This window comes from Lytechinus pictus, chromosome 12, assembly GCF_037042905.1.
Source record: "Lytechinus pictus isolate F3 Inbred chromosome 12, Lp3.0, whole genome shotgun sequence".
Classification (NCBI taxonomy): Eukaryota; Metazoa; Echinodermata; class Echinoidea; order Temnopleuroida; family Toxopneustidae; genus Lytechinus; species Lytechinus pictus.
Genome location: NC_087256.1, coordinates 11,933,481 through 11,959,153, shown reverse-complemented (window position 1 = coordinate 11,959,153; position 25,673 = coordinate 11,933,481). Strand labels below are relative to the sequence as shown.

General features: G+C 35.8%; 1 protein-coding gene across 2 annotated transcripts in view; it reads right to left on the bottom strand.

The window, feature by feature from the left end:
* LOC129273532 (actin-binding LIM protein 2-like) overlaps positions 1-5,390 on the bottom strand; it is a 50,490-nt gene extending 45,100 nt beyond the window's left edge. For both annotated transcript variants that reach the window (XM_064107793.1, XM_064107794.1), the window contains exons 1-2: positions 4,767-5,390; positions 2,306-2,489 (exon numbers count right to left, since the gene is read on the bottom strand). In XM_064107793.1, the coding sequence (XP_063963863.1) occupies positions 2,306-2,489; positions 4,767-4,902 (320 nt within the window). In that variant the 5' untranslated portion in view covers positions 4,903-5,390. The remainder of the gene's footprint in view (positions 1-2,305; positions 2,490-4,766) is intronic.
* Positions 5,391-25,673: the final 20,283 nt, after the last annotated feature.

The following is a 25,673-nucleotide window of genomic DNA, read 5'->3' as shown; positions in this document are numbered from 1 at the left end:
AATAACTTTTGAATGGTCATATGAAGAAGGTATAATCTTCTCTACAATATGATCTTCGGACAGAAGATTTATATTCATGATCATGGAAATTGAAAAGAAAATTTATGATGATTCAAAGAATTGCTCCCATCTGCACATACATGTATATAATCTCACTTTCCTCATAATATTCTGAACCTAAAACCATCATATTAATTAAAATATTACCACAGTCTCAAACAAAATTCTTACAAAATTGAAATAAAGATCATAAATTACAGTCGAAATTAATAACACCGAGTTGGTTTTTCTTTCCATTTTGAAACACAAAGTCACACATTCCAGGAGAAATTTGCCAAGGAAATATGACTCATTCAATATTGCAATTTTAACAATGTTTACAGCTTATATAAGAGGGGTCAATGGTCTCAGTGTATTATAAGTGACAATATTGTTTGCGCAATTGGAAAACTTCCTCCATTTAGATCCAGTTGTCAAAACTAATTCCCACTCAAAATACCTTCATTCATCCACTGGAAGAATATAATACAAAATATAATCAATCAAAATTTGAAAAGCCCACGTGTGAATACTTGACATATTTCTGCAAAATTTACAATTCTCCTAAAGAATATTTCTCAACGGCTTACAATAAATATTTGGGTCATTTATTAATCTGAATGAGACACCTCATCATGAAAAGATTTCTTTCGTTTTCTGGAAAGGCTTTGAAATAGTTGACGTGTACTTTTATGCAGATGTATTTATTACCTACTGCCATATCTAAGCCAACTTTGCATCGCTCTGATAATTTGGAATAAAAAGTTGTGACATTAGGTTTTCAGGGATTAGAATTTTGGCATGTATAGGCACATACTGCTTGATATGCCAGTTTTATAGTATTTTAAACTCTTAAGGAACCTACTGCCTTTGATACTAGTATGATGAATGTTCATATACTATCCTATTAGTAAAACTATACACACTATATATATATATAGTATATCTTTTACTTTAATCCGAGTTTATTCCTAGTTGTAATATTCTGGTATCTCAGAAGGTTATTCTCCAACATGATTACCCAACAAACATCATCTTTAAAACTCCTGCGTTTTCCTCTCATAAATACCAATGGTCATATTTCATCTAACAAATACATATTCCTTTCAGATATTTGGCTACTATAGCTCCCCAAGAGTAATGGCCTGGCGAAAACAAGATTTTTATGACAATCCTGCTATTTCTTTCACCAAAAAGAGCCCTAAATTCTCAAGAGTCGTCTCATTTTTCAACAGATCTTCCTCCATCCACAGCATAAGGCACAGCTGCTATTTGCATGTTGCTGATACACGCTGACACGACCTATATAAGTGACATTTCTAAAATATTTGTGATTTTGAGAAAGTACAATCACACAAGTGTATTCTATTTTATTTTGTTGGCATGAGGACCAAAAACTGGACGCATCTTTTGATTATTTACACTTGTTCTCATATTTTATGCTGAATGTCAAAATCTATATTAAAAGAATCATGATCATATATAATATTGCATCTCTAGAGAGCAAACTGGGCAGTCCCATTCTGACATTAAAATGTAAATGGAATTTGGACAACAATGACAACACGGAACTCCATTTAGGAGTCAATAACTAACATAAAAGTATGTTTTTTATTACCACAACAAATAAAGACCTGCTTCAACCAAGTCAGCAAACATTACATTGCTACAATAACCCATTAACTCGTTGACTACTGTGTTCTATTGTTCCCATAAATTTTGTACGAGTAAACCCGTTAAATATTGGCACATGGATTCTGTAGGAATTCTACTGTTCCTACAGTCATGTAAGCCTATGTGATGCACAATTCACAGGACAAGAAAGGCTGAAACATCAAAACAGCCACTTTTTAGACCAACAACCTGTGAAGCTGATGATAATCCCAAAGGAGAATTTTGACTGTCAGCCTAAGATACAATCAGAAAAGTGCCATCCTGGCTTCCTGCATGCAGGATCTCAAAGTAGCTTTCCTGATCCCCTGGCTCGTTATCAATGCAGAAATTGGAGGATCACAACAGAAAAGATAATTACTGAGCCAGATTCCCATTAGAATCCAGGCTAGATTTGGTGCAGACTTTGATTAAGGTACCCAATGGACAACCATGTTGGTTTGGCCACTTTGGTGAACCATATACAACACAGCCAGTATCTCTTGTATCTCCAGGCTTGAGGGTTTCCATTGACCTCAGAAGCCAATAGCAGCATCCGAACCCATTGGTCTTGACGAACAGAGACAATGGACAGAGAGCATTTGTTGCCACTTACCCGCATCTTGCACAGACGAAGCAATACTTGTGGTAGGTGTTGCCAAGGGCTGTCACCACCTCTCCTTCAAGATACTGTCCGCAAGCCTTGCACTTTGTGCCATAGTTGTCCTGGTAATCCGAGGCACAGTAGTACTTGCCATTCTTGATGAAGAACCCGCCTTGTCCAAGGCCTGCTGAACACACTGCAAATGCAAGGAAAGGAGTAAGACAATATAAATCACAAATGCTGACTTGAGCAATATACCTTGGATAAGGCAACTTTACTACGAGTTGTGTTTCGCAAAATCGAATCATAATGAATCCCACAGATTGTTGAAAATAAACAAAGTTGCTTTTTGACAACCACTTTTATATTAAAGCTCTTCTTTTCCTAGCATCCATCATATTGTAGTTACTTCATTGAAATTATGAAATGTGAGGGAGGGGCTTTAAATCAAATTTATCCAACAATTATAAAGTAATGAACCATTAAAGAAGAACTAGCTTGAAGATTATGAAAACAGCTGCAAGTATTTGAACAAATAGTCATAAAAATTCCAATGGTTCTGTTAGCATTTCCAACTGTATTGTACGTTATTAGAAGAATAATTAGGAAGCAGTAAGTTCATACGAGTAATTACATTTAAACCAGTGTTCGGTTATGGAAAATCTAAGGCATTCAAGTTTGAACCCAAAGTCAAATAAATAAAGAAGGAAAAGATTCCACCAGGAAATATTTATATTTCCTGACAATATCCTAAAAGACATCCTTGAAACAAATGATCTAAAAAAAACTACTAGTAATAAAAGTAACTAATTCAAGTAAAGCTTACATTGTAATGAATGAGGTCTCAAATTATAGAAAAATAAAGAAATGGATAGGTTTCTTAATCACTGATGAACATACAAGATAGTGGTCCGAAGAGCCTCTTAAGAAGGAAAAAAATGAATGATACCACGAAAGAGCACTTAATATGAATGAACTGTTAATTTCAAATTTCAATGAAGACTCAAAGAAAATGGATAAAATTCAAATAGTCAACCATAATCCAAACATTTGATACATCACCAAATTTCATTCTGGCTTAGGGTTTATTGATTTTTAGGTTTTTTCTGTTTCAGCTCACAAGTATTATTCCTTAAGGCTAACTGACATGAAACTATCAACACTGCTTAAACCTCAAAACCAACTCGAACAGAGCTGAGTGTCATATTCCGTGCATTTTGAACCAAGGAATGAAATGAATCGCAACATTCCATCGTCATCTTGGCAAATTGGCAGTGTCAGGCGGTTTCACTTTTGATAGCATAGTAACAAGAGAGGGCCTCAATTTAATTTTTAAGGCTCAAGTTCAAATTCTAAAGTACCCTACTTTTGAAGCTGTAATGGAAAATTAAGGAGACCCTTTTTTAGCTGGCGAGATTGATATCAGATTTCAAAATGGATGCTGTGGATTCACGTTGAATAAGTTCTCCAGTCTCAGTTATAACATGGGACAAATAATGTGTTGTGATGTATACTACATAATCATTACTAGTTCCATTTGTGATTGATTTCAAACTACTTGTGTATATCATATGCACTCTTCTCTGATTTTTCACAAGTATTTTCTCTTCAGACAAAACTTTTATTGACTTAAAGTCTGCTGCTTTAAAGCTCCCCTGGTTACAGTAAATAGAAGACTATCCAAGCTGAATGCAAACATATATGTCAGATTTACAAGCATGTATGGTACTGTCTATGATTTTACAAAAGATTGTACAATGCTTCAAACAATCTGTCTCTCACTATCAGTATTTCACGGTATCAAATCACTACATTCTAATCTTATATATTGACTGTCAAATACTGTCACCTTCAATTCTATAAAAAAAAAACATAAATTCTGTTTTTCTCGAGAATATACAACAAAATTCTGAAAGAGTTCCTCTTGTGACAGCCACCCTAACCCTAATGTAGAGGTCGCAAAAGGAACTCGTCCCAAATATTCTAGTTATAAGAATGGATACAGTATTCTGTAATATCACTGTAATATCACAGATCTACTGTTCATTCGGTTTCATAAAAAGGAAGTATAGGTCGTTTATATTATAATGGGCTGAAAATGGAACAACTGCTCGCAGGAAAAAAAAATTATTGACAATACTCATACAGATAATTTTTCGCACATTTGGAACAGGATATTTCCTTTGAAATAAAGTAAAAATGCTTATTAATTTTAAATGGGGTAAAAAACAAAATAGCTGCTCATGAGGAAACAAGCAAATTAATGATCATCCATGCAAATTATGATATGCAATATAGGCCTACACATCATAAGTCTTTATACACTTAAAACAGGCTATAGAGAATAAATAATAATTTGAATTTCATTTCGAACTGAGTGACCAAAACACCTGGGCTACATGGTCTTGATAGAAGCTGACACACACATCGTGATGTTATAAGGAAATTATATTCTATTGTGCACAATGCTCACCTTCCTCTTCATCCTCGTCAGCATCATCATCATAATCATCGTCGGTATCATTACCACGATCATCTTCAATGACGCTATCACTACCACTTCCATAATCCACAAAGAAAAATCCATCGGACTTGCACACAACAGCCATGATTCCTATATAGCTTCAAATATAGCCCAGGTCCAGGAATACTGCACTTTCCAGAAGCATGCAACGCTATTCCAAGGTAATCACAGACTCCAAAGAATAACCGTTTGCCAGCCAGTGATTGTTATAAAGCCTATTGAAAAACACAACGCCTTTCTCTTCGTTTAAACACGGTCTTTCACACTGTGAGAGAGGATGCTGATATCCTAAAAAAAGGGCACTCAAGCATGGCTAGTAAAGAGGAACATGTATGGCCTGGGGAATTTTAGGGACTACCACAAAATCATCTAACGGTCCTACTTAATTCTCCCACTTCAGTTTGACTGGAAGACTGATACCAGTAGCACCTTGCAATTTAATCCCAAATTGACAATAGCATGCCAAGTTTGAACAATGGTTTACAGTCATCATCTCCAATGAGTTGAAGTGTTTTATTTTGAGCCTGTTTGTAACAGTCTGCGATTATTATACAACTGTTGGTAGTCTTTGTCATTGGGTAAAGTCCATTGATTTGATCCACTTATCTCCCAAGAATGCCAACTATTTCTGCAATGTATTGATCTCAAAGATTATCTGAACACACTGCAATGTCTGATTTGTTTTGGACTATTGCTTTACATAACATGCGCAGTAGTGTAATGCGCAACACTTTATAATTCAATATATCCATATTCTAAACAAAAAGACTTTTTGCGAACTTGACCTAAAAATGTTTTGTTTATGACAATATAAAATTCTCTTCTAACCAAAGGTACATTCTGCATGAGTGCATTATTTTTTTTGAATATTTTTATAAGGGTCATACATTTCATTCATTTGGGGAAAGGTCATATGGTGGATCAACACAGGATGCCCCATCTGAAAATTTCATAATTGATTTTTATCGCATCAATCTTACTTAAAACATCTTTAATATCAAAATAAAAACTACTGTTTTTCATACTTTGTACACAAAATAGCATTTCCACCAGGTTTACAATAAAAGCCTAGTGGTTTCACTGAAACACTACCCAAAAGTTATTTTGAACATTTTAGCAAAATAACACTTGTGCATGTAAAGAGCTACTAGTATAACGTGACAGGGCTGATTTACAGACTAATCATCTTTATCTTCACACATATATTGTGTCATTCATATTGTCTCAAACGAGCCAGAGTATGTTCAATTTTCAGAGATAAGCAGAGAACCTTGAACTTGACAGAAGATATGAAGAAATTCTTCATTTACAATCTTTACTTTGTTATGAAACACAAATATATTACAAATGCAACCTTTGGCCTGTGATGCATCCGTCATTAATGCAGATATCAGGGCTGCTTAACGCAAAGATTAGCAATTGATAATAGAATATTTTTATGACTCTTTCTATTTACTACAATATACAGAAAAACATTAAAATCAATCATAAATTCAGTCACTGGGCTTTGTGATGCAGGAACTAGACACACGCTTGCAATGCAATAAAAGTACAGGGGGATCACTGAAGATAGTAAAGAGAAAAGTTCCTTTACACTAGCTAAGGGTGTGATCAATGTCGATTTTCAAAATTTAACAGCAAAATGAATCATGATTGAAAACTAAATTACAAAATACAGAACACAAACACGATCAGCGTTGCACTGTTCAGTGTCGAAAATTTAAAGCTGATTATATTTTGTTGATCCTCTTTAAATTTCCAGCTTTCGTGAGCGCAGTTTTAGTGCGCAGTTTGACCCATCACAAGAAAGGTCAATGGCACCTACTTGTGAAAGTTTCCACTGCGAGACAAAATTTAATAAAGTTAAAAAACTAAATTGAGTTCAATGTGGAATTCGCGATGCTCAGATTCGTAAAATCTGAGCTGATCACGTTTACAAATGCATCTTTTTCGACGTTTAAATTTTCCTCCAAATCATGATTTGAAAGACATTTACTTTTATGACCGGGAATGGACGACATTGAACACACACTTTGTAGATATCGGCATTATGTAATTAAGTTTCAATCATAATTCATGTTGCCGTTTAAATTTGGAAACCGACATTGAACACACCCGAAGTATGATAGGTCTACACTCAACTACATACTGGCACATTTTTAATGATTAGACTTAGATAAACCATACAAAGTTGAATTCAACATTCAAAGTAGCCATAACGATTCTTTTCACAACTTTTTCGGCAATATCAATATGCCAAAAACATGACTTCCAGAGAAAAAGACCATGCACTTCTAGTACTAGCAGGAGATATAAATGATTTTCTCCTACTAACTGCATATTGTGGAAGCAAGACAACTGACACTTATCAAAGTGGTGTGTAGTTTTGTATCATGAGTGTGTTATGTCTTCCCTAATCTGTCATGATCAATACCTTTTGTTTACATATTTGATCATTCTCACAGCATGTACTGTGGGAAAGTATGCACAGCAATGTAATCGGAAATATGAAAAGTAATCATGCATTACACCTGGCTTTATATATCTAGGAAAGCAAGGAGTAGTCTGGACATAAAAACTCTTTATAACTTTATCTTTAAAAAAAATGTCGCTTACTGAAGGCATAGAACATAGTAAAGTGTAAAATAAAAACTTTATGTTTTTTGTCTCAAAGTAAAAACAAATGAAAATAGTATCTGATAAGGTATAATGGATTACATACATCAAAGTAGTAATTAGATTTAGTAGCATTTTAATATTTTCTTAAAGGGGAAAACAATCCCAGCTCCACTGTAAAGTCAATATACTGTCTTTCACCTCAAGATTCAATTATAGACAAAAATGGAAATGTCTACAAATGTTCAAACCCTTCCTGTTTCTCCTCTTAAATTCTTATCTGTAAATCTGAGAGCATAAGACCCTTTATTAAAATTCATTTCATGTTGCTTGAAAAAGGTAGACATTTTAAAAAGAAGTCTATAAACACAGACTAGCATATGGTCCAGCTGCCTTATTGATCCTCCTAGTTTACAAGAACAGACACTAGTTTTATATCTAGCTGTTTCCCTGACATTTGTTCTAGTTATGAAGAGATTACTCTTAAAACAAATTCTGCACATTAAAACAAACGTTTAAACTTGACTTTGAACCTTATGAACCTGTGACAACCTTGAGGATTTAGCCTGTGTGTATGTCAAGATATAAAAAAAAAATTGGTGAAAATGCAGCTGTAAGATAAATATGCCTACATGTACATATATATTTGCAGCACACTGAAAGATACAGGTAGATATTACAGCCCATTGAGATCACACAAAAAAATGTATTCGCATAAATAAAATATTTTCATAAAATCTATGGGCGTAATAGTATAGGCCCTATCTGATCTACAATTCCAATTTGGTATGCTTTGGTGGTTGTATGGTTGATACCAATGCAACAGAGAGATAAACTGCCAAAATAGCACTATCGTGTTAAAGTAGGATTTGTGGCTGGCAGAGGGAAACTACATTCTATGAGCCATACAAATTGATGGATGTTGCCCCTTGATCAAATTTGTCTCCATCTCTCTGCTCTGGGATCAAAACTCCCTGGATGGATGGATGCAGTAGGGTGAGCATCACAAGTAAGATGCCTCACTATTAGCCAAAACAAAGCCAAGTCAGATCACCTGTGGCTAAGAAATACTCCAAGAGTAGATAAAAATATGGATATTGACATGGCCCAATTATACGATGCTGCTGCTGATGATTGAGACGATGATGACGATGGTGGTAGTGGTGATAGTGATGGTGATGATGATGAGATGGGAACCGATACAAGAGGATGAGATGATCATATTCATGGTGCTCTGAAATATCCAAGCAATAATTCTTTAGTAATAATTTAAACGCATGAGGAATATATACCTATCTTCTGAGCAGGTGAGCTCGAATTAATTTGCTTCAATTACTAGTGAAAACATGGCCTAATGGAAACAAGTCTTACTCTTTTCTAAAAGAAAGAAGATACTTTGAGATCTTAACTCTCCAATGGATGTTCGCTTGCATCACTCTCTATTCATCAATGTGAGAATCTTGCAAGTGGAAGAAAATTCATGAGTGCAAATCTCCTAAAGGTTGCAGATATCAGTTTAAATACAGAAAAAATAGGAAACTTCATTCTCATCCTCTTATGTGCTCAAGGCTATCTAAACACTTTTTCTTTTGGCCCACAATCAAATTCAAGTATATTGCCATCTCGCTTCAATTTTCTTTTGACTGCACTCCTCCATTCGGTTGTTGCAAGAAATGATGTGGCATATAGCTTGGGATAAAACAAAATGGTACATCAAGCCTTCTAGCTCTGAAAGGGCTGCATACACATTGCTAGTTTCACACTATCCACTAATGAAGTGCGAAAAAAAATATCCCTTAAGCTCATCCCAACGTCCCTATCACCATCATCGTCACCCATCTTCTTTATACTTTATAATCATAATGAGTATCTCAAGTCGCTAAGAGAATGGGTATACTGTGTCATGCATATCGCCATCAAATGACATAGCTACAGAATAATTATCTAGTTTCCCTGAAGAATACATTAGCAACACATTATCTCGGAATTCAGGATATTTGGTGGGACATCAAAGCAAGAAGTGGGGCATGGTGAGATGATACAATTTGTACAGCTAATTGGTTGCAGGGAGTTTAAGATGGTCTTAAAAAGCTTTGAGCCAATTTACATGTATTACAAGATATACGATAAGAAACCTGTTCCCAGTACAAAGATGTGTTGAAGATGGATGTGTTCTTGATATTTGAAAAGTTACGTTTAGAAGGAAAGTAATGAAAACTTTGCAAGATTCTCAAGCAATCTCACCTGTTAAATAAAGATGATCATCCTTGAGTTACAGATGAGAAATGCATTTGTAAGGCACACGACTATGCCATTCTAAGCACCCATATCATAGAAGAAAGCATTCACCGACTTCTCAAATCATGCAAAATGAAGAACCTATCAACTTAAAACTAAATGAATGATTAAAAAAAATCTCCATCACCCGCGGATCCAGATTTGGTTTAATGTGGATGCGTTTTTGTCCAAAAAATTTGACAATCACACCCGAATTAACACAAATTTTATGAGGTATGGGGGGGTGCACCCCCCGGATCCGTGCCTGTCCATGATGGTATTGGGGAATCCTGTCAATGCCTTTTCCTGTTTGAAAAGGCTATCATCTAAGCACTTCAGGTAATGGGTGATCATCCAGTCTAATGGTGATAAGAGTCATTCCATATTCCATTAAAACCTCATGAACCTTTTGAATATGAGGCGTCAATGGAGGACACCTTACATGCTACATGAACCTCAATGTTGAAGGTCTTCAGTAAAATCTGCATTACCGGTACTCAAGGGTAGGAATGATAGTTTAGTCAGTTACTGTGAAGTTACTATGAGAAAGTGCAGTTGCCAAGATTGAAAGGAGATGCAAGGGTATGAGAAATCATACTTTCTCTCATGTCATCAAACCAATCACATGAACCTTTTCAGAAATACAAAGATTTATTTCCCTAGCCGAGTGTTGAAGAAATGCGCAAATCAACACACAAATACATATGAAACAAACCTCAATTACTGGATGCAAAAGATCCACCTATCTTCAGTTTAAAGCAATTAAGTAAGGGTTGATCACAAGTCTTAAAGTTGATTCTACCTAACTCACTGGAGAGATAAAGAGAGATGGTTGAGAAGTAGGTCAGGAATCATCTCTTGAGAGTGATGTTGTCTTCTATGGTCACTCCTTGACCTTCGGCTATTCTTGTCAAAAGAAAATAGAACATCCCCTCCCCAAGTCAACCTCTCTCTCTCTCTCTCAAGTTGCTTTCAGACCAACTCAAAGTTCGAAGATACCAGTTACTCTCTGATCAGGGTAGATCAGGACAAATTTCCCGATCAGAGAATACCTGGTAAATTCCTGCTCTTCCCAAGCAACCTACAGCATCCACACCCAGCATAGATGCTGGAATGGCAAAGTTCTTGTAATTTGCTTTCACATTGCCAGAATACCAGAGACTTTGGAAAATCCAAGCTGCATTAACACTCCTACTTTTGAAAAGTACCCAGTAAATTACCCCATATTTTGTTTCAGGGATAACAGAAGAACTTTGCTTTAAGAAATTTTGCAAAAAAGCTCTATGCAGGGTAGATCAGGGTATATTTCTTGACCAGAGCAAACCAGGTATTATAAATTTCTTTAGTTAGTTAGTATGAAGGCACCTCCCTCTCTTTTCCATCTCCCTTTTTTTACCTGTCACCTCCTTTTTTCCCCTAAGGAAACTATTTATTGATAGTTGAATGGACATATTCTATCAGCTGCATCAATATCAAAACATCTTGAATGACACCCCCCCATTATTAGTGCATTTTTGAAAATGTTTGCAGTAAAATCACAACATGGCAATGACGCAACTCATGATCATTGTTGCATTCTCACTGTATTAAAAAGACTTACCAGTAAACAATCAGAATTGTTTTGAAAAATTTGCCATCAAATATTATCATGATTATGGCAACAGGTGGGGTGGTGTTTCACAAAGATTTAAGTATGACTTTAAGTCGCACTTAAATGCCAATGCGTACATGATATGCAACGCGCAATCTTATTGATTAATACGCAGTAGTATGCATCTTCTTGTCATGATCCGACCAATGCCGTCATGCCTTTTGTACCGCATGCAAATAGGCATTTAAGTGCAACTGTAAGTCATACTTAAATCTTTGTGAAACGCCCCCATGTTAATTATTTCTCCTAGTGAATCGATTTGTTAACAAGTGGAAATATGTTCAACTGCATTGAAAATCTATCGACCTGTTGACATATAATATTTCTACATTTATGTAATGTTCCTTTAACTCCACTGCAAGATCATTTGGAAAGTATAGAAATAAAATCTATACAAATATTTGAAAAATAGTAATTTTTTTTAATGAATACTCTCATAACAAACCCCACTTGCATTACATTTACAAAATAGTAAATGGTAATGATGCATTGAAAGCTATGTCAATATGATTTTTCAGTTTAACTCAATTAAATTTGATCTAAATTCAGCTTGTCCTTTTACAAAGCAAATTCAATGATGTTGAAATTGCATTTGAAGCAACATTTTCAGAAGAACATAATATGTTGTTCTTAGGGAAGCAAGAGTGTGTTTTTATTCTACAGCAACAAGCACTTCCTCCTTCCAGTTGTATTTTGAGAGTGATGCTAGGAACGACCTATCTTAAGAAGATGTGAAAGGGTTAACAAATTACCATGGCAACTGTTTTCATGTCCTAAAGATGTTATTAGACTTACATGGCATGAGTAATTGTGAGCAGATGGAACAGTCAAAGTGCACTGCCACAGAATCAAGTCTACCAAGCATTTATATTTCCTCTCTTTTTCATGAAAGTAATCTGTAAAATATCCTCCAGCATAACAGCGGTTTAAGAAAAACAGTGTCTCGATCCTCTTCTAGTTCATGTCGCTCAAATGGAAATTACAGGTTGTTTATCGGAGAAGCCTCCTTTGAGGAAGCTTACACTCAATTCCATAATAGTGAACTGCCACTTGGTCTATTCCAACTTGGTCTAATCACTGTTCAGTCTTGTCCAACATGTGCTAATTCCAGGTAGTCTGTCTGTCTTAATGACAATTTTAATGTAAGTCCTGTAAGGATGGGGGCCACTCAACTATATTGTTGCAAACACATACAACCAGAAAAAAGGGGCAACATTTTCTAAAAAAGACATGATGAACACATGGCTTGTTTAGGGCCTGAAAATCACTTTTTGAAAATAAGAGAAAAATGGGTAGTTTATGAAACAAAAAGTAACGAAAACTGAGAAAAGGGTATAGGTTTCTCAAGCATGTTTGCTGCATCCAGGACCCTTATCAGGAGGAGGGGGTCTCAAGCATTTAATGCTCTTATTGAAATATATTATTTGTAGTTGTCATGCCCGAGAAATGTGAATAACAAATCAACACTGACACGACATATGCTCGTGCAACCTTTGCTCCTGTCTTAATATCTGAGAGGGTATGGGGTTAGAGTTAGGATTGTAATATAGTTTGGGGTTCAGAATAATGTAAATATTAGGATTAGGGTTAATTTAGTTTTTTTGGGGTTGGGTTTTTATGTTTGGCTTAATGTGCAGACTTTCCATCGGAGCAACTATCGCTAGAGCAAATGTCAACCCAAATCAACATGTGTATAATACACAGCATGATACAAGTTATTCTGGAAAGTCTAGTTAAATAAGCTAAAAGAGGAATGAGGAATGGGCTGTGTGAGAGTAATCATGTTTGTTTTTCTCTCTCATTTACCATTAATCATGCTAATTACATCTAATTCTCAAGTTGTGCATAAACGATTAAATTTCCATCACAAGCAGTGCAAATGGGAGAAACAGATAAATCTTGTCCCAATATGTGAAACACACATTTAATATAAAGTAGGATCTAAAAATAAATATGCTTGGGAGCTTCAATTACTGACTTAATGCAGGAATGACACAAAATCTGCAATAATCCCTTGCAAGTATTAGGTATAGTGGAAAAGCAAGAGCAATAAGCAGTCGGATACAAGACAGGGTTCCCGCTTTGGCTTCTCATGACAGAGCACCCTAATTTCTTTTTGGTTTCTTATGTTGCAATTATGCCATAAATTCACAATTCCTGTCAATCCGGAAGGTGCAAATAGAGTGATCTAAAATCAAAGAAGGCTTTGTTCCTTGGTGTTAATCTCCAAAATATAATTGGATTTATCTGGATGTGCAGATCAGATTGAAATTTGACGGGACATGCAATAATGCTTTTCTCAGATTGTGTTTGTCAGGTTATTAGTATTACGTGATAGTGAGCTCAGCAGAACATTAAGAAGTTGTCATCTTTAATGCTCAGTAATACCTGCTCATCACATGGCCACTTCTAATAAAGTACACTGTCATATTATAAGAGATTATCAAAGAATTGAATACATATATCATTTTCCAGCATTCATATCTCTCTTACTAAACGAAACTCTAATTAATACTAACCGGAGAAGTACTTCAGATTCTCTCTACTAATATTGATATGTATACTTTACATTTATTTGTAAATTGATTTTAAAGTAGAAATAAATGAAATAAAAATCAAATCAATCATTTTGTAGATGTTTATCTCAATGACATCTCCCCTAGCAATACACCTTTTTCACACTATAAACATCTATTTTCATCCCCTTCTTTCTCAATATGAAATTCCACAACTCTATTTCACTTTGTTGTACGTTGACTACTGCAAATAGTAATGAAGGAAGACAATGGAATACATTACAAAATTATTTATGGCAAAAGTAAGATCCTCCTCTGGAATATCTTACTCAATATTCAACAAAGCACCAAGGGTAAAACATGAAACCTTGGAGCATGCACCTCTCATTCTCTATCCATCTTAGTATTTGTTCAAACATCATCTGAGATCTGTCTCCACCGGTAAAGCGATGCGTTCCACCGTCTCTGATGACTTCCCATAACATGGTCTTGTTTTCACAGGGGATAGGCCAAAACAGACCATCTTGTACACAGCAAAATAATGAACATGGTCTAGAGCCGCAGGCGCTTTACTTGTAAAGTCAAACTTACCAAGTCAGAGTATAACTTTCAACTGATTATATTACAATTTCAATCATCCTGAATTTATTTAATATAGAATTTGACTGCCTTATTAAAGGATTTATTGAATGTGTTTGTAAAAAAATTGCACTTTACAACCATCTGACCAAATTATGCATTATTTATTTTTGAAGTGCTAAAAGAATATATATTTTATTATGCCCTACTATCATTAGAACTTTAAAGTTATTTCAGCGAATGAATACAGATTTTAATTCTTGTAATATTTAAGAAGATATATAAAATGAAATTTGATACATCTTAATCTTTAATACATGTTTATTCTACAAACTATCTCTCACAAATTTTAGTTCTTGGAATATCTAAGATGTATAAAATAAAATTTAATACATGTTTATTCTACAAACTATCTCTCAGGTCGGGTGGAAAAGACAGTGTCAAGAAATTACCTTGCATGAGGATATAACAGCAATGCAGAAAAAGAAATTCCTTTCCTAAAGTCCTATTCAACCATTCACTGAGAGAGATCTCTATAAATGCTGGCTTCCATATCAGGTGCAACCAGAGGGTATTATGAAAACATGTCTGCACATCAAGACTAAGACTGTTTCAAAATGTTAAACGACTCAATTGCATATTTCAAAAAGATCAAATCTTCTGGAACAAGCAAACAAAGGAATGCAGTTACAGCAATTTTCTAATGTCAAGCCTTCAAAATGGAAAATAATTTCTTTGTGGAAAAAAGAATCAACCGTAAAAGTCTATATCGATAACTGAATGGAAAAAAAAACATGCAGATCTATGTTCTTCTGAGCCTCTACAAATATTAGGTAACAGACAAAAAATCTTTGCAAAATAAAAGTAGTTACAGACTACACAGTTATAACTCACAATCTTTATCGTGTGAAAGCAGGTCTTCTTCTCCCAATAGATGTAGAAACATGAGTGAATTCTATTTGATTGAGCCTGTAGACATGACTACACTTATCTTTGAAGTGGGTGTGTGATATTGCATATTGCTCCACAATCAGATTACAAAGTGGACAGTTAGCGGAATGAAAAGATTGAATGAGATTGGATCTTCCATCTCTATTTGATTTGATTGGTATACTTAGTTTGCAGACAAATCTTTTTACACATTTGAACAGTCTGAACTGTAAGACCATTCATATATATTTCAATCTAGTTTGAAATATAAAACCACCTTTTCCACTTTCTGAACAAGTCATATCCACAGTAAATAATAAGATTGACATTGAATTGTGTTTGGTGTCACGAAGTGTCGCAACAAATTTAAAATTCAACACAATTTCACAACAATATCACAAGAAACAAATAGTGAGATTACTTAGCCATGTGAGTCTGTTTTTTTTTGTCTAGGGGCATATCTGTTGTAATAATGTGGGACATATTGTCAAGATAGAATTAAAATATGAATATTCAATATATATCTGAATCATTGAAATATTTTTAATAACTATTTGAAAAAAAAGTAATGTTGACTGGACCCAAAAGACTTGAAACAGAGAGGGCTGAACTTTTCTCAATTCAAGATTTTATAAAATATGCATCTCTGTATGATTCTCTATTAGATTGAAGTCTGATAACATAGACTATCATGTCCCCAAGAAAGGTTAGGGCAATCTCAGGCCAGTCCATCACATCAAGACACCAGCCAAGCTCCAGGGAAATATTGATAAGTGACTTTGCTTTATGATTTGATATTATGAATGGACATGGGCATGAAGAATGGATGAATGGCAATGTCATATTACCATTGTGAATTCAATAAAGCATACTGTCAATGACATAGAGAAAGAAAGAACAAACCGTTCATAGGAAGAAGAATCCCTTCCATTCTGACAATATCCACATAATCTTCCAGTGCCATACCTTTAGATTAAAGGGGGGGAGGAAATGTGATATTTATTCCCAGTGAGCGTTTGAAAGAAGTGTACAGGACATGAACATAATCACGTAGGCCCAAATGATCATTTTTTGGATACTGGTATAACTTTTGTGTAAAATTCATTGACTCCTGAATTCTTTTTACCCCCATAGAGTTAGCCAATGAATTACGAGCTCATAAGGAGCTATTCCTTCGTGAAAATGCAGAGATAATGATAATAATAGGCATTTATATAGCGCCATCTATCTAGAAATATTCTAGAGAATATGTAGGGTTGCGTTTAAAATAAAGTCTGAACATGGAGACTACCCACTCTCAGGAGAACACTAAGCCCTGAGGGGAACCCCCTGCTGTAAGGTTGTGCAGAGCCATGGGTTCCATTGAGCAAAATACATCCACCACCACCCCCTTCCATTCAATTCCATTACAGCAATCCCTCTGGGAGTATGTGCCCTCTGGCTAGACCCCCTGTTGAACACCTCTGCAACAAGCATCCTCAGACCATGACAACAATAGACCCAAACAGCAGGGGGTGTGGTGGGTGATAATGGGAGACTCTCTGCTCATTCATATCATTTTCAAGCTACGATCATACAGGGATAGTATTGGTCGTGTCAATATAATATCAACTTACAAAAAATGTTGAATATCAAGTTATATACACTCACTGCCTCCCCCTATGTCTGGCTATAACAGCCGGTGGTTACAGTTGCGGTCACTTCACCACTTGTTTATGAAACAAACAAGTGGGTTTCAGGAACAATACCTGTGATACTCTCATTAGATAGAAGGGACTCCCTGCTGAAATGGTTTGCAAGGAAAATGGACCAGATCACATTTTACCCATTATAACATACTGCACGTCGAGATGTATAATTGTTCGCAATTAAAATTGTCAATATTTAATGGAAACACATATTAAGAAGCCTCTCTAGGGATGGCACCAATTGAAAAAATGTGGATGTGTTGTAATAATATACCTCCACCTCATTGAACAATGCCAACAAATATAAGAAGTCTTAAACCGAGGAATAATCCTTATCCATGCCATATCTAATTATTAAAGTATTGGCCACTTACTAGGCATATAGCCAAGTATATGTGTATGGTGTATCATTTCTCTTTTTCAGATAAAGAAGAGTCTTTAGAATGTAAATATTCCTTGTGTGAACAAGCTCATTTGCACCATGCTGAGACCCCCTGCTGAAGAGGTCTGCAACTGCCCCAGAGAACAATAGCTACCAACGCCAGGACTCTGCAGGGGGCAGTGTACAGAATGGACTTAAAGAAAGGAAGCTAATTCACAGGACAAACATTGCAACCTCATATACCACAAACCTCAACTAATAAAATACCTTTTGAAAAAAGAAGAATTATCTGTTACCTTTTTTCTTCATGCCTGTTATTACTTACTTACTGCTGTTATTGCCTTGCTTTTTTTCTTCATTAATTGTTACCAATGATATGTAAATATTGTGATTATGTTTGTGATTGTAAAACAAATAAAACATATCATTAAAAAAGAGAGAGAATCATCTGTTCACAGCAAGAAAGGCTGTATTGCAATCAATACTACATGGAATAATGACCTTCTTGCAGAACCCAGGGGAAGTTTAGTGTATGATTCCCTTAGTAATGCACTTTGGCACTGGCAATGGGCATGTTGCATTGCAAAAGGACTTTGTCTTGTCAGCGTTGGATCTTTGGGTTATAACCTGACAGTGGTGGACGATCTAGAGGAAAATTTGCCCCCTCTAGCAACTGAAACATCGAAAATAAGCCCTTCTAACTTCTGACACCAGTTCCCTCCATAGTTTCTCTAGACATAAATTTTCAAGGAAAATGGCACCCAGGGCACATGCTCCCCCCCCCCCCCCGGCTTCTAAACAGATATACCCTTATCCCTTCCAATTCGATATCTTTCCCCTTTTTGACCCCCTATTCCTTTGAAATCAACCCTCCTCCTTCATGAAACCATAGACCCTAGGGTCCATGATGAAACCAAGGCCTTCTTACACTCCTTCATGATGTAATAAGTTCCTCTCTTACTCCCCCATCATCCTAACACCATGCATCCCTAATCTGTCAAGATGATACCTAGATACCAACCGTGACAGACAAGGTTACGGGGTAAACAATCTTGATAAGCCTTCTCCAACGCTCTCCCACGTCGTCGTTGTCGTCCCAACATATTTCATTTTCACATTTATCATTTCTAAGACCGGATCACGCTCAAGTAAGAGATAGAAATGATATTAACCGATTCCCCAGATGCTCTCCACAGTGGAAGGGTTTTCTGCACTTTTCAATCATTTTGGATGGTATAAATATGTAGGCCAAATTCTTATGTTAATTATGCAGGTGAATATGTGCATAGAAGAATCCTATTGTTAAACATGCACTGCCAAACTGAATGATATCTTTAAAAAAATCTACTAAATATATACAATTCATGATAAACTGTACACCTAAAAATGCATTACTTCTTCTACATCTTCAGTTGATGACATTATCTAAATATACTTGTACTTTGTACATTTACTTATAATTCCAATGCCATATATTTTTTTTTCTAATGTCTTCACTAGTGCCCACATTAATAATTCTATGATTAACAAATCTACTTGCACTTAAATAAATACATCATTTTATGTTGATCACCTCTTACCATTACTACTTTTACATCTACCTCAGATCACCATTCCCATAAGGACCTTGTTATATAATTGCTGAGCGATGGAAACCACTTTTACTGAAAAAACAAGTTATCCAGATTATTTAAAACCATCCAAATTCGAATCTATGCATGCCTGTAGAGCATAAAAGGTTCCATATTTATAACTGCTCTGTGAAATGTGTTTATACAATGCCATATGTAATCATCCCATCCCATCACTCACTCATCCCTAATAAATGCCACAATTATACCATTCCAGCCTTGGCATTTTAACAATCAAAATGTCTTTTCTCCATATCCGTTGCTTGGTAGTCCTCTACCAAATAATAAAACAAAAATGAAACATTGGCGATTGTCACAGCTCTTCATCACGATCTCCATTATAAGAATATTTGGGAAAATTATATTGAAAATCTTTCAACCCAGTAAATTGGGGGAAAATGTGAACAATAATATTGACTTCTTGCCACCAAAACTAGACTAAATGATTTAAGTTCTTTGAATTGTTTGAAAGCTCCAGGTAAGCATTCTTGAAACTTTACGAGGGGAAGATTTTTTTCCAGCACCTTGTGGGACCTCCTATAGTGAAACTCGGTCAGGTGCAAGCGCTAACTGATGAATTCACAAATTGGGATTGGTATAAGTGATGATAGGTTGTGCTCGCTCCTGTACTTTCATTCTATTTAGCTTGATTGGTTAATTCCTAGTCAGCCTGAACAACCTTGAAGTGATACGTGCGGAGGCCTGCTGGGCATAAACAATGCCGGGAATAATTGCTCCTGATAGGAAATACATCAATGTTTAATTTGTTCAACAAAGTGTGAGAAAGTGTTGAGGCTTCAAATTAATTTTGAGCAAATATTTCTTTCTTCTAAACACCTACAAGAAGATATTTTATTCAATTTAAAATATATCAGCCAAATGACCATATCTACAATGTTATTATTTTTTTCTTTCATTTTTCATGGGAGACAACCACAAAGCACATCGCAAGTAATAGTTTTGCCAAATAATTTTGGTAAATCTTTTAATTCACTTCTGTCTTAATTATGAATTTGATTTATCATATGGCATTTTGAATAGACACATACAGAAATCCACTTCATTCCTTCTCCGGTATTTGTTTTAGAGCAACTTGAGATGTGCATGTGGATGCGAATTTGGTCTGAAAATTTTCATTTGAGATTGGGAGAAAAGGAGAATGTAATTACTTTGATGGGACTATATTCTCCTGCAATAAATAGATCTGGTATTCAAACCCATTGCTCTGGCACTAATGAACGACTTCACTTTATTCCACATCAAACTATTGTTAAGTAGAGCCAGTGGCAACACAGAAACTAGGTGTTTTGGGCATAAAGCCTCTAGTTCAGAAGTAGATGGGTTAATATATTCTACTCACAGCAGTCTATCCCAATATCTTTCATTTGTCTCATTAGAGACACAATCCAATGGCATTGCTATCCTGAGAGAAAGGGTCTTCTCTGTTTCTTTCTAAATCGATATTACCCTCAAGATGGCGACTGGTTAAAAGTATAAAATTAATTGATAGGAGCAGCGAGATCACGATGTTAAATAGAAGTTGAATTTAAGAGGATATTATCAACTAAGTGCAGACCTGTAATGAAGCCTCCCCTAAAACTATGGCTTATCAGTTATCTTCTAAATATTGAAATACCTGATTTATATATTTAATTAATAATACAACATAATTACAGTGCCATTCTTTGAAATCAAGTAAAGATGGGAGCAAAGTAATAAGATATGTCTGCATTGCACAAGGCAAAATGGTCAGCAAAATTAATAATCAAACTTGAAATTCGATGACTGCCCAGGACAATAGCCCTAGCAAATGACAAGGCTATATTATGAGCCCCTATGCCCCAAATCATTATATTTTTTTAAATATTGGGAATGACAATTATACCTTTTGTCATGACCTTGACCTTTTTTCATCATCTTGATCTTTTTCATACTTCTCTCTTCAGTGCATGCTTACTGAAAATTCTTTTTTCAATCCATGCATTACTGTCGATATATCCCTTTAACCGTCTGCCGAAGGGCATGGATCAGCTTTAATCAATAATAAGGATATATAGAGAAAGTCAATTAGATACAGTCTGATGATTCTCTTGCTAGCTATTACAAGATCTGATGGTAATTCCAGGGACGTAACAAGCAGCTTTGACTCATACCTGTATTCACAGGCTATTGAATACAATGTATAGTTCAAGAAATCCAGTCCTCGTTTGTCTGATCTTGACAGACAGGTGGTATTCATGGAAGGTTTTTTTTTCCACAATCCACAAATAATTCTTCCAAAGAAACTGAAAATTATTTTTGTAAAGAGATGGTCCTTCAAGACCAGAAGATGCTGCAATAGAGACACTGCATACTGGATGGAGGATGATTACACCAGTTGCATCAACACTGAAAATTTCTCCTCTTAACCCAAAGACAGATCTAGAAGTAAGCCAATAGGACTATCTTTCACATCAGATTCTCATAAATCAATCTCATTTATTTCTAATTTGAACATTTCTCAGGAAAAAAAAGCCTAGTCTCATTTAGATCTGGGCGGCATATTTCAAAGTCGTATTTTCAATACCTCATTGAACGGATCAATTCCAATATCATCTCTGTCTGTCGACCTAACCTTGAGGGCCAATGGAGCATTGAGACCTCGGGTACAAGATCATTGAGAGTTGGAATGCCCAAGGAATCTAATCTTCAGCAGTCTTTAGATGACAGGTATAGGTGCTCTTCTTCATTACCCCGACGTTATTTCAAGGCAGGAACTTAGAATATAAGAGCTTGCATGGCGACATGCAGCTTTAATGATATTCATGAGCATCATTGAACAGGCTTCCCACAGTCAACGATTAAAACTGATTACTTCATTTTAATTGTTTTTCAAAGTGGAGGACAATACTATATGAGAAGCAAAGTAATAAACTTAAATTAACATTTGATTATTAAAATTGAAGATACATGGAAAATGGTACGATGTAAACCAGTCTGAAGTGATTCACTTGCAATTCATTACAACAATATACAAACAGAAATTGGAAATTTATCACAACCACAAATCAGATGGTTGTATATCATATTTTAATCTAATTAAAAATCAGAAAAGGTCCATCATTCACAAAATACCAGACTTATATAATTCAGAGATGATCCCAGTGTTATAGCATTGTGAGCTCTGTTTTGTCTAGGCAGAGGGCGGTGCATGTAGAGAGGCATCAACTAGTTTATCAAAATAAAATCCATTTGACTGAAATAATTTTGTCTGTATCGGTCTCATTTCCTTTCTCAAAACAATATCGGCTCGTCGGTTTTAATCACTTATGAAAGCTCCCTGCCTGCGCAGCTCTCCTGGGCTCCCCGAGGCGTGTTATTGAGTCGGCATGAAGGAGCAATCACACGTATCAATAGGAAATGGGCGCACATTACCACAGAGTGGCGGATATAAAGACTGCCCCCTCTGGGATACACCTGGGCATACTTTGGTAGGAGCTGAGGGAGTCATGCAGACTCCCTAACAAGAGGAGAAAGGGGGCAAGAGAGGAAGGGTAGGAGATAGAGCAGGGGAGAGGGAAGTGGGAGAAAGGGTGAGCAAGAAAGAGAGAGGGCGAGGGAGGGAGCGGAAGAGATAAGGAAAGAGGTACACAAAGTATATGAAGTAACAGAGAGATAAAGATAAAGAGCACGAGATTGTAATGGAGTCATGAATATCACAAAAAGACAATTAATAAAAGGGACTAAAAGAAAAATCAGATATTGGCAAGTGATAATCTAGAAGGGATGTAGGTCGGTTCCGGGGTAGGTCAAACTAGAGATCTGGGTTTGTATTGTTTCATTAATGTCTGTGAGGGGCTTGAAATAACAATGACCTAATTTTCCGTTGCTCCCTTTCAATCAAATAGGTCATAGAATGACCACTTCATCAGAGAGTATAAGAGAAGAATCCTCATTCAAAACAAATATTTTTTATAACAAATATAATTTTATCTAAAGGGCATTATCTAAAGGTGTCTAAATAATTCACTACTGATAACAATTTCATCTTCACCTAACAAAGTAAGAAAGTCTGAACAAATTATATGCAACAGTGAACATGATGTGGACGTGAGAAATATGGCTTGACTCACTTTCCAATTACTGCAATATTCTTCATTATGTTAGACCTAAATGCTCCTAAATAATCAACAATGACATTTTTGGGTATGTACTGTAACCTAAGAGATAGTTCTTAGACCTTTAACCCTGATAATCGCATGTACACCCATAACCATTATCTCATGCTTGGTCGTTGGTAATAATGTCAAGTGAGGCAGGGAGAGTCTGCAAGAAAACACTTTAATGGTTTTCCTTGATGGAAGTTTTTTTTTTTTCCTTTTTAGAAAGTGCCGCATAATGGCTTTCAACGCCGCTTTGTCGATTCCCTCCTCACCAGTACAAGGAGCTCGATTGCACTGTGAGGAGTGCCGATGTGAACTGTGACACCACTTTGTCCAAGAACAGACATGAAAGGCACAGAGGTCCTAGGGATGGCAGGACACGCAGAAATATTCTGGTAACCTTTGCAAAAGAACTTTTCAAACTGTACACACACCCATCCCCTCCTCACTCTCTCTTTCTCCCCCCACCCCACCGCTCCTCTCCTTCCCTCTTACCTCTTTCCCCCTCACTTCATCCCTTATTAAGTCTCTCTTTCCTTTTTTATCTATCTGTATTTATCTCTAACTCATCCCCCCTCCCTCCCTCTCTCTCTCTTTCTCTTCCACTCCCTCCCCATATCGCACCAACCTTTTTTGCTTCAATACATTTAATTAACAAGGGAAACCTTGGAATATACTTGACTTGATATCCTGTCCTTGTGTAACATGTTAACATCTACCTCAGATCAGAATTTTGAAACAAAAATGAACAAGATGGTGCTACCAAAAAAGGCTTCCAACTGCATTTCCTTTTTAAATAAGGTACTTTAACCAGTTTTGTACATCGTCTGATAGGAAGCTCATTATATAGTGGCCTTCGTGCCTTCCTCAGTGCATTGTTTGTTATGAAATGTGAGGGTTAGCCATGAAAAACACTTGGATGATTCCTCAGGGAAAGGTGCACCTCTGGCATTTGCTAAGGAGCCCAAATATTGGGATTAGTATTGAGACAGATTGTTTGGGGTTACTCCCTCCTCTCAAACCTCAGTTATTATTATCCTGTTTTTTTTTCTTGTTTTTTGCTTTTTTAGGGGGCGGGGTAATATTATGTAATCCCAAGAGCACTCCTGTATAATTATCGCTTTAATCATCATCAGATATTCTAGTAAATAATAAATAAATAATGATATAGGATTTGTATAGTGCACGTATCCACCTTGCTAGGTGCTCAAGGCGCTCCTATATTATAATAGTACAGACAAAACAGATACTAATATTTTGCAACACCCCCCCCCCCCTCTCCCTCTCTCTCTCTGAATAGTGCATAAAAAATACAGGTTAGTGTCTATATTTTTCAGAAATACCAAAACCAATAATTGTCTTGGGAGTGTAACATGTAGTTAGCAGTGAATTACACAACGAGAATAAAAGGAAAATGCAAAATGGTTGAGAAAATAAATCTATATAAACCAGAAATAATATCAGCTTCAGATCTTAGACATGACAGTATTCAGGTTATTCATTAAAGCACAGAAAACATAAAATTTCAAATTTTCTCTGGTATAAGCCCTCTAAAGTTCATGTGCAACTAGAAAAGTCAATTCAAAGCTAAAATGTCACCAAAAAATTTCAATGAATGAGCAGAACTCTTTGAATATCATCACTTACCCTACTTGAATCACATGTGTATGGAAGCATGATTTAGCAGGATACCCTGGCAAGATCCTCTATCGTTTGATGAATAAAGTTTCATGAATATAGATTGATGAAGAAAGATTGAGGAAGGGAGATTAAATGTCCCAGAAACAGTCTGATCAAGAACACATTGATCACAAACTAGGGAGGGTGTCATGGAGCATCTTGTCCTGATTTTCAATGAGTAACTTGTAATGGGCCAATCACATGCAAGGATTTCAGTAGCTTACAACAGCAGTCAGTGAAAAATCACATACTTTTTGTTTCATTAAATGCTCCCTTAGCAAACAGAAGCCCCAATTACATTTTCTTACAAAGCACATTTCACTGACAACCAATAATGAGAGAAAGAGAGGAAAATGAGGAGAAAAAACAATAAGGAACAAGAAATGCGAAACAGAAAATAAGTAGAGAAGATGAAGGGGTGAGAAAGGATCAAGATGAAGAAATTTATCAGCATTTTCTATTCATACTGTAAGAAGTACTTGAAGAGGAAGCGGTGTCCATTACTCTAGATACCATTCACTTCTGGTTGGATTCACTAAATCTTATACCGATTAAAGATGTAAATGAAAGATCTTTTTACAAATCTATGGTTTGAAGAGATATGATGACTTATCAAAATATGTAAATAATATCAAGTACTGATGGAAAACTGGAGGCATTGCTGACAAAATATTTTAAAGCCAGCATGAAAAGCAAGGAAGAGAGAGAAGTGGAGCAGGCAAAAGTGAGGTGGCTTCAGACAGCTGGAGTGTGCAGGTCCATAT